The sequence below is a fragment of the Mesoplodon mirus genome (genome assembly GCF_964341445.2).
Source record: "Mesoplodon mirus genome assembly, chromosome: 20".
Classification (NCBI taxonomy): Eukaryota; Metazoa; Chordata; class Mammalia; order Artiodactyla; family Ziphiidae; genus Mesoplodon; species Mesoplodon mirus.
In genome coordinates this window covers 23907131-23917759 of record NC_138996.1, presented here as the reverse complement: position 1 = coordinate 23917759, position 10629 = coordinate 23907131, and the positions used below count along the sequence as shown (strand labels likewise).

The 10629-nt window shown below is 44.5% G+C and overlaps 1 protein-coding gene across 3 annotated transcripts in view; it reads left to right on the top strand.

The window, feature by feature from the left end:
- Nucleotides 1-1026: 1026 nt before the first annotated feature.
- MTMR7 (myotubularin related protein 7) overlaps nucleotides 1027-10629 on the top strand; it is a 102804-nt gene continuing 93201 nt past the window's right edge. For 2 of the 3 annotated variants that reach the window (XM_082608645.1, XM_082608648.1), the window contains exon 1: nucleotides 1027-1169. In XM_082608645.1, coding sequence (XP_082464771.1) covers nucleotides 1119-1169 — 51 coding nt within the window. In that variant the 5' untranslated portion in view covers nucleotides 1027-1118. Of the gene's footprint in view, nucleotides 1170-6176; nucleotides 6233-10629 lie in introns of those variants that run through there. The other variant, XM_082608646.1, reaches the window with a different exon arrangement.

Below are 10629 nucleotides of genomic sequence, written 5' to 3'. Positions count from 1 at the left end.
ACTGTGTCTGCTGCAGCAGGATCCTGCCCTGGCTAGCGATGCAGCAGGGAGCCACCAGGACTGGCTGTGCATACACGTTGGTTCCTCTGGAAGTATTAGGAAGAAGAGGACTCTATATAATGAAGATGGAGGCTTAGGGCTGTTGAGATTTTAGATATTAATATTCATGTGATTGCCTTTATATTCCTAAGTTTCTGAAGCCTGAAATATTTACATTTCATAAATTATGTTGTTCTAAATATCTGTATCAAGTTGGGATCAGTGCAAACCACTCTAGGTATTTGTATTCATCAGCTTGAGTTGCCATAACAAAATAGTACAGACTGAGTGGCTTGAACAACAGAAATTTATTTTTCATAGTTCTGGAGGCTGGGGATTCCAAGATCAAGGTCCCCCAAGTTTTTGGTGAGAGCTCTCTTTCCTGGCTTGCAGATGACTGCCTTTTTGCTGTATCCTCATATGATAGACAGGGAGAGAGAGCGAGACAGCGAGAGATCACTTCCTCTTCTTATAATGGCACCAGTTCTATTGGACTAGAGCCCCACCCTTATGACCTCATTTAATGTTTATCACCTCCTCATATTTGGATCTGCTGGGGTCAAAAAGCCACTGTCATAGATCTGGTTCCACCACAACTCAAATCAGCTGGAGACCCTTTTCTTACCCAAGGCCCCACTCAGAGCTGGTGGGCCTGATGGCCAACTCTGTAATAGGCTAGAGGGCTGCAAAGCAAAGCAACTTGCCTTTCATGCTGGAGAAGCTATTTCACCGCTGCGGATGCCTAGAAACTTCACTGAGATGGCAGGACCCCGAATTTCCCCAGAATGTATCTCCCATCCTCTGACACAAGTGTGCTTTATCTTGGGCATCTTGGACCCCTGCAACTTCCTGTTCATTCCATCCGACCAGCATGACATTGTCAGTGTAGTGACCCAGCGTGGTTCTTGGAACAGGGGACTGATTAAGGTCCCCTGTGGACAAGCTGTGACAGAGATGCATAAAATTGCACTTCCAGATGAAAATAAACTGCTTATGACGATCTCTGCTTATTGGAATGAACAGACAAGAGTTATTTTGCAAGAACTGCATTTGGAGGGAATGTTGAAGTGAATCTTGAAATGAACCTAGGGGATTTGATACACAGGAATAGTGTGAACAAAGACATAAAGGTAAGTGAATGCAGGATATAGAAAGTGATTGGTTGACTAAGTGATACATTCAAAAAATATTTATTGAGCACCTACTAAGCGCCAGTGACTTAACTTTGCTGAGTTTGTAAAAGAGAAAGAGAAAGGTAGGATGTGACTGGGCCTTGAATGACAGAATAAGGAGATAGTACTTAATTAAAAGGCAATTGTAAACCACCTGAAAGTTTTTAAGATGGAGAGTGATGATTAGAGTTGCTTTTCATGAAGATTGATCTGGCAGCAGAGGCTAATATTCCAGCCAGGAAGAAGCAATGAGGATCTTAGAGCAAAGGCAGTGAGAAAGGAAGGGGAAGGATCAGCTGAGGAAAAGTTGTGGATGAGGAATCCGCATCTGTCTGGGTATGGGGGCCGGTGAGGGACATAAGCCAGAAACAACTCGAAGGCTCTGAACTTGAGTGATTGAGATTAACCAAAGAAATAATGACGTCAAGAGGAGGTTTGGTATCAGGTAGAAGACAATGATAATAATAATCGTAGCTGATATTAGTAGACGGAAGCACCTTGAGGGCAGGACTGTGATTGCTTTGGTTCACACTTTATCCTTGGTGCTCGGCTCACAGAGAATGCTCAATAAATATTAGTCACAAAATATATGCTCGATCTCACTGAATTGTCACATCCATCCTAAGAAGGAGGTGTAATTATGCCCCATGTTTTGCTATCCATTTTATTTTTTATTTTGGACTACCTCAGGCATATACAAATAAACAGGAAATAATGTAATAAACATCATATATATAGAGATATCTCTCTCTCTATAGATATCTACTCCTCAGCTTGAGAAGAAGAAAGTAATACAGATATTATCATTATCTCCATTTTACAGGTAAGAAAGCTGAGGCTGAGAGGGGTCAAAAACTTGTTCAAGGTCACACAGCTAGCACGTGCTGCATCTGTGACTTGACTATAGGCCTGTCTGTCCTACCTAGTTTGTGACATTGATGGGACATCCATGTGGAGGTACTCAACAGGTGGATGGATATAGAATATGTGAGGTATGGAGAGAATCTAGGATTAGCAATATTGCCATGGGAATTGTCTGCATCAAAATGGTGGTTGAAGGGTCAGCAGTGGGAAGGGATAAACAGTAAGTGCTCTGAGGATACAGACTTGTGTCTGAGTGATGTGCCTTCTTGGAGGGAGAACAAAATAGGCGAGTCTAGTTTAAAACCTTGCCTGTTCATAGAGTAAGAGCTCCTTTTATGCTGGTCCAGAGTGTCCCCTTTGGTTTCTAGAAAAAGGGCAGAGCTGCCTGCAATCCACAGAGTGCTATTCTCTATGTCTGGCATAGGGCGAGGCCAAAGAAGACATTGGTATTTGGCATCATTGGCTTTATAAAAATCCTGGAGGTGAGGATGTCATTTTTTCTAGGCAGAACCCCAAATGCAGCTCTAACTCTATCCTACTGGGTATCTAGCCTGCTTCTAGCTGAGGCTCGGCTTGTATAGAGATGGGTGCCCTCCTCCACTCATCCCCGTGGAGCGCTGAGGCGTAGTAGGGCTGAATAGGATTTTACTGAGTTGGTAATCATTAGCAATACTACCCTCCTGAGGAAAGAGTTCTTGGCTTCACTCCAAATCAGAAGTTTTAGTTGCCTCAGGAGAAATGTAAGAATTCTGGAAAAAGTCTTGCAAGTGCTGATAAGCATCCAAATCTCCTCATGCCACTGAAGATCACAGCATTTGGGGAAGTTCCCAGTGAATATCAAGTTTGGATTTAAAAATTCCTATGATAATATTATTTGCAACTAGACTATCTGTGTGATAAAAATTTCTTAAGGAGAGGTTCTGCAGAAGAAGTGTGGTAACACACAATAAAGTTGAAGTCTTGGCAGATGACCTGTGTCATCAGATCTCTTCAATGACATTATCAAACCCCTTGAAAGAAGATCAGAGACACAGAAGGTATGTTATTTTGACTCTCAGTGTCCCTTCTTTAGAATGTCAGGGTAGGCGAGGGTAGGTACAAAACTTAACCTCTAAATCTCAGTGGCTTCATGCAATGACCACCACTACAAAAAGCTGTTCTTTTCACTCAAAAGAATCTGCTGTGACACTTCAGAGTAGCTCCCTGCCAAGTAATGACTTGGAGAAACAGCCTATTTTTCTCTTCATGTCCATCTAATGCTGAATAGTTTGTGGCCACAGTCACAGTATATACTCAGAGTGAATTTATCATCATTATTTTCTCTATAATTTCAAGATAAGATCTCCAAATAACAAGACAAGGGAAGAGAAAGCTGGAGGGCCACAGAGGTTTTGCAGAACTTTGGCTTCAAAGTGACACAGGTCACTTTCCACAGCCCTGGTCCATGGTGCCACCCAACAGTAATAGGGCGGGGAAGCATCGTCTCCTGTGTGCCCGTGAAGGAAAGGAGAATTAAATATCTACCATTTTCACAGAGGTAGAAAAGCACTGAAACATGAGCACTAAAGATAAAATGGGGACAACCATACTGTGTGCTGTCAAGGGAAGAAGTAGTTTGATGAATATGCAGGTAACTAGGTCTTAACCTTATTGTCTGATATTTTGCTTGATGGTGAAAATAGTTTTGTTGAATTTTCCATCCAGGATTCACAAGTGCTAGCTTAAAAAAAATAGCCATTTTCCAACCCACTGGGCAAAGTGGATCTGTAGTGTAAAAAGTAAATTGATGTAGTATAAATATGGATGTGGATCCCTCTGCAAATTATGTGGTGTTAGAAGGATACATTTTTTTCTACCCTTCTTACTTCTTGGTTCTGGTGCCAGATGGAGAGATTTCTGCTCTGTGAACACTCAGAGGTGCAACATTTATCCAAATGACCCATGGTTCATAACCAATGCAACAGTAGCAAACTTTAGGAATTAAGTATATGATCCCGAGTTCACCTATTATTTTCCATATAATTAACATGGAAAATGTAGGAAGTAGGTCAATCTCCTTGAGGCTACTTTTGGCATTTCCACATGCTCTGTTGCCATCTTACTGGTCTACTTTTCACTTCCTTGGTGTTATCCATATCACTGTTATGGAACTTGGTATCCTCCTCCTCTGGGTCTCCCTTCAATTTCCCAGCATCTGCCAGGGTACCTTGTGCATGACCATCAGTAAATTAATATCAATGATTCTTAACTAAATGAATGGCTGGTTTCACTTTCTGCCCTACTTAGGATCAACATGTATTCTAGCTTCTCTCACTCCACTGCCCTCCAGCTCTTGCTGCTTTGTTCAATCTCTTCTGCCCCACTGGGTGGTGGTTCAGAGAAGCAGTGAAACATGGGGGCACGAGGCAGTGCAGAGAAAGTGAGAAAGAGCAGAGTGGCTGTCTGGGGTCAACACAGCTTGTGATCTAATAAGCTGGATAGCGATCGGGGCTGGGGGTCAAGTCAAGGAGGATTCCTCAGAGAACTGTTAGATCAAACCCAAATGTTTACTTACAGAGATTTCTTTCCCTATTGTTATTTTATTTCTAGCTTATTCTATGTTAACTTATCCTAATAAGTGGAATGAGGTCAGAGGCTGAATTGGAACCAGAGTGCTCCTGACGCTATTCCTGGTGTTTTTTAGTAACAAGAAATTATACTCTGGGTCAGTTTTGCCATATGCAAACATCAGTTTACTGAACTTGTCCTAATTGCCTCCCAGATTGAAAGGAGGATGAAATGATAAAAGATATGTGAAGGGGACCTGGAAATTTAAAAAATGCAATACTGTATTGATTAAATAAACATTTATTTGGAAGGTTGCAGTGTGCCTACCATGCACTGGACAAAAAGAGATTAAAAAACCCAATGTCTACAGCCAAAGAATTTACAATCCAGGTAAAAGAGAGATGAGTAAGAGCTAGGAAAAACTTGGATAGATATTATTCTAAGAACTATGAACAGTTTTATGAAATAATTAGTTATGGTAAACCTTTACACACAGGTTTGCAAGAAAAAAAGGCGGGGGTGGGTGGCGCGCATTTCTTCCCTTTGGCTTTTCCAAATGGCTTCGTACTAACAGTGGCAACAACTACTCTTTTTTTTTTCTTTTTTTTTTTTGCGGTACGCGGGCCTCTCACTGCTGTGGCCTCTCCCGTTGCGGAGCACAGGCTCCGGACGCGCAGGCCCAGCGGCCATGGCTCACGGGCCCAGCCGCTCCGCGGCATATGGGATCCTCCCAGACCGGGGCACGAACCCGTATCCCCTGCATCGGCAGGCGGACTCTCAACCACTGCGCCACCAGGGAGGCCCAACAACTACTCTTAATATCATAAATGGAAGAATGATGCTTTATAATGGATGCTTTGTTATCTATATCTTCCAGTTCAGTTAGTTAGAGCTACGTGAAGATGTCAAATGAGCATCCAGTACGGTGCCAAGGGAAAGTGTCTCTTCCAATGGTAAAGTCACAGGCTGATGTGAGATGCCTGTCTTAACAGCACTTTCTCGAGCGCTAACACTGTTGCTATTTCCACCTTCATCCCAAATGCTCTGCCGCCTGTGGTGAAATATACAGACAGGGCCCAAGAGGCCACACTGGATCTGGAGTGTTTGTGGCAGCCTTTTTCCTGCCCCACCCTGAAGTCCCACCTATCCTGGGACGCTCTGGAAGGAAGCCCATAGGCGGTGTGGAGCAGCGCTTGGTCCCATCTCTCCTCCAAGAGGCCACACCCACCGCAAGGCCCCCATTGTGTCTCGGGTAACAGTAACCCCACAGTCTTACGCTGGCTGCCCTTCTTCAGAGGAAGCGGGCGGCTCTGGCTCCCGCGACCCCAGCCAGGCAAGGGGCTGGGCGGCGACAGGCGGTGCAGGTGGCAGTGGCGCAGAGACGCGCGCTCTAGGGCCGCGCGGGCGCCCCGAGCCCCGCACGCCTGCCTCGCGCGGGCGCCGCCGCACCTGAGGGCGGAGCCAAAGCCCGAGACCCGCCCGCTCCCGGGCGTGAAGCCCCCTCCCCGCGTCCCTCCCGCCGCGCTGCAGACGCGCGCAGGTGCGTGAGGCGTCTCCCGCCCGGGGCCTGCAGACGCGGGCTCGCCATGGAGCACATCCGCACGCCCAAGGTTGGTGCTGCGGGCGCGGGCGGAGGCGGGAGAGCGGGAGCGGGCGGAGGAGGGAGAGCGGGAGCGAGAGGAAGGATGCTGAGCCAGCTGGAGGCCCGGCTTCCCTGTCCGGCGCAGACCGAACTGGCACCGCGAGCGAGCGAGGGAGGAGGCGGCGCCGGAGCCTCTCCCGCTTCGCCGGGAGGCTGGGCTTCCTCTTGCTGCCTCACAGGCCTAGCCTTGGCTGCTGCTGGATCTAACCTCTTGTCCTTGGGGATGCTCACTGGACAGAGGGCTGGACGGGAGGGAACCCCAACTGCCTGTAGAGTAATGGGGCTGCTGATAGGCTGATAAACGCTCCCTTCTGGTCTAGCACTAGGTTGCTGCTTAAATTTTTTTTTTTTTTCTTCTGTTGGCTGCTCTGAGCAGTTGAAAGAGAAACAAGCCTTCCTAATAACAGGTGCAGGGAAACGAGTTACGTGCAGGTGCGTTGAATGCACTCGGGAAGCTTGTTGAATCTAAGGGTTCAGACCCGCCCAACCCGCCCTTCTGCTTCTTGGTCCTCAGGCTATCAGCTGCAGTGGACCTTGCACGGAACAGGTGATCAGTGTTCGCTGTAGACTGAATGTTATCAATCCTTCCATCTTCTTGCCTTTCCCAGTGGGTTGCAGCTTACAGACTTCGTCCACTGGTCTGTTTTAAACAACACCAGCTCTTAACAACTCAACAAAAGCGACTGGTCCCAGATCATTTCAGTTAAATAACACTGGAAACGTTGACCCCTGTACCAAACCTTACTATTCATGGTTGTACTAGTAATAACATTTAGAGCGAAAAAGGTGATCGACATTCCTGATAAAAACCCTAAACTAGGGACAAAACCTATTTCAGGAACCTGTTGGCTGTCTCTTGTTACTACCACTACAGCGCCTTGCGTTTCCGGGATGATCTCCTGTTCAAAATCTAGGTCCTGACAGTGAAGTCAAAGCTGGGCCTGAGTGGGCGGAACTTAGAAGGCCCCAGGGATCGTATTCATCTCATGGGGTCATTGCTGTGCAAAGTCCAGTAAGAAAAATTCATTCCTAATTTCCGGAATGGTTCCTCTTTATAAAGGCAGCTTTACAATTGTCTTATGTCGGTGGAAGAATAAAATCTTTTTAGTTTGCCACATAATGTGAGTTCCAACGGTAAAGTTAAGCTGTATTGATTTTGCACTGTGGAATTAAATTGTTGCTTCACAATCGGGAAATTGTAAACTTAGAGGAGAGGAGAGTGCCATAAACCGCGAGATAGGTGGCTCAGAGCTTTCAGGGTTTAAGTGGTGCTAAATAATTTATTCTGGAATGAGGAATTTAACTCATGAACTCCCTCTGCCCTTGACGGGGCATCCTTTCTTTGTCATGATGAAGGGGGCTCTTGATAAAAATGATGTCTGATGTGAATGTCCGTAGTGATAGGGTGACGTGACACTGAGTGCTTTTCTTCCTATGGAATATGAATTTTGGGAGTAAAGGCCTTTTCTCATCCTTATTCAAACTCATTCTCTACAAAGCCATGTGTGCAAACCTGAACATCAAGCAATATTCTCACTTGTTCTTAAAACCCGTTTTCATAAACACCCTGTACCATAAATCTTCTATCAGGAAACAGAAAGAAATGGGGGGAAATGGATGATTGTCTGAAATTTCATTGAGTTGCGAGTCATGAACATTTAGGATAAGGCAGGTGGAAAAAATTAAAAACTACAGAGGTTGGGGGGGATCCCATCCATTGATTCACTCATTTCATTCCACAAGCATTGGAGAACCTTTCTTGTGAGAAACTCCTGTGTGAGCTCTGTGAAGCTCCAGACCAGGGAGCTCCTGGTCTGGGACGGAGTCAGTTGTAAATCTGGAGAGAGATGTGTACAAGGGACAGTGGGCAGAGAGGGCACTGGATGGAGGATCAGCTCTACCATAAAGGGTGAGGGAAGGCTTCTTAAAAGAGCTGAGTCTTTTTTTTTTTTTAATTTTTTTTTTGCGGTACGCGGGCCTCTCACTGTTGTGGCCTCTCCCGTCTTGGAGCACAGGCTCCGGACGCGCAGGCCTAGCGGCCATGGCTCACGGGCCCAGCCGCTCCGCGGCATGTGGGATCCTCCCGGACCGGGGCACGAACCTGTGTCCCCTGCATCGGCAGGTGGACTCTGCGCCACCAGGGAAGCCCAGAATTTATTAATCTTAACTTTCATGTATAACATACAGCAGTGTAAATTATATTTATCATGTTATGCATTCCATCCCTAGTACTTATTTATCTTATAACTGGAAGTTTGTACCTTTTGACCACCTTCCTCCAGTCTGCCCCCCTGGTAACCACAAATTGGGTCTCTCTTTCTATGAGTTTATTTGTTTGTTTGTTTTGAGGTGTAATTGCCCTACATCACTGTGTTAGTTCTTGTTACACAACATAGTGATTCGATATTTTAAACAATTTCATTTTACGTTTTTAAGTGCAATACTAATTTTCACAGTATAAATGAAAAAGTACTCTACTACTTACAGAGTTTGTGTTGTAAAATGTATAATTTTTGATGGTCATATTCGTCTTTGTTTTGGGCTTCCATTATATTCTGGGGGTGCTGAATAGATAGCTTGTCTTATATTGTACGATTTCATGTCTTAGGTGGCTTGTGAGGGGTATACACTCAAGTTTGAAGTGTATTTACCATGTGGCTGGCAGGGGTTTATTTTAAGAGGAAAGGAAATGCATGTGTAATGTACAGTTGTTTTCCTATTACAGTGAAGTCATTCATTTACTCTTTGTAAGCTGTGCGATATCCACCACAGCCTCTGTACTCTGCTTCAGGCTCTGGAGTGCAGTGTAAGGAGACAGATACCCATGAATAATCTGGATGTTTTGCACATCTTTCTTGCTGGGGTGTGTGTGTATGTTTAACAGAAGCCTTTAACAGAGCGTATACTAAGCAGGTTGTTTCTCTCCCGGAATGGTTCCTGTATAAGTAAAAAAAAATGTTCCAAGGAGGAGCTAGTTTGCAGTTGGGTTTAAGTCAGGACACCAAGCATTACCTGTATTGCATCACAGTGAACTTTTTGTTTCTACTTCTCTGTCTGGTTTTCTCTGCCACTCTGAAAACTTGCTGGTAAGAAAAAACCCTGCAAGAAGCTTAGGGATAATTTGGGTTCAAGTGTTACTTAGTTATATATAAAGCCTTCAGGGCTTTTAGAAGTAACTTGAAGTGTTTTGTAGGGTTTGGGTTAGTATCGGATAGATGCTAACGTGTCTAGGAACCTGGTGAAGTAATCTCTACTTTTTATGCTTTGGTCTTTCTGGAAGACATTTTTTTTCCCATACATATAAATTTGAGTTGTAAAATAGAATATGTGTTGACCTCCAAAACTCCAAATAGACCTTGAAAATGCCTTTTGTTCCTTTCCACCCCGGTCCCTGGTCTGAGCCGTTACTCTCACAGCCTCCTAACTGGTTCCTCTTTGCTTTTCTCCAACCCCTCCTCCACAGAGGGAACCTGGGTGATGCTTTTATGACACAAATTGGTCATGTTACTTCCCTGCTGAAATTCTTGGGTGGCTTCCCTTTGTACCCAGGATATAGAGTGAGAATCCCCAGAGTGGCCGGCCTGGACGGACCCATGTTTATTTACCTCTCAGCCTCATTCTGTGACAGTCGTCTTCTTACTCACCACCCTCTGATCACAACTAGCCTTCGTGGGTTTCTCACATGTGACAGGTTCTTTTCTGCCTCAGGACTTCTGCACTGCTGTTCCATCTGGAGGATACTCTTATCCCCGCTCTTCACCTGCCTAAATCTCTCACCTTCACAGTTTCAGATTAAATATAATTTCCTCAGGAAGGTATTCCCAATTCTCCATCTAAATCAGGGCTGCCTGTTATTGATATATTCTGTCATGGAACCCATATTTCACCTTATGCCCCTTGTTACATACATGTTTTATATATATGCAAGTGATTATTTGTTTCATGTCAAGCTCCCCTTTTAGACCAGGAGCCCTGTGAAGGTGAGGATCACATCTTGTTCACCCCTGTATCCACAGCCCCTAACATAGTTTCTGGCACCAAGTAAGCACACAGTAAATAAATTAAGAATTGGATAATAGAAGGATTGAGTAATTCTTAATTTCAGCCCTTCAGTTTTTAATATTTTCTTTAGTAATCCAGGCCTTTTGTGCATTGTACCCATGCTAGGTACCATATTGTCAGTCTTCTAATAGTATTAAGTACTTGTGGATGTCAATATATTTTATAAAATATATAGCATATATATAATGATATGTATTTTGTCATTATATATTGTTTTAATGAGACAGAATTAAAATAACAAAATCCACTATTTAGCCATTTTAAAGTGTACATTTCAGTGTGTTTTGGTATATTTATACGTTG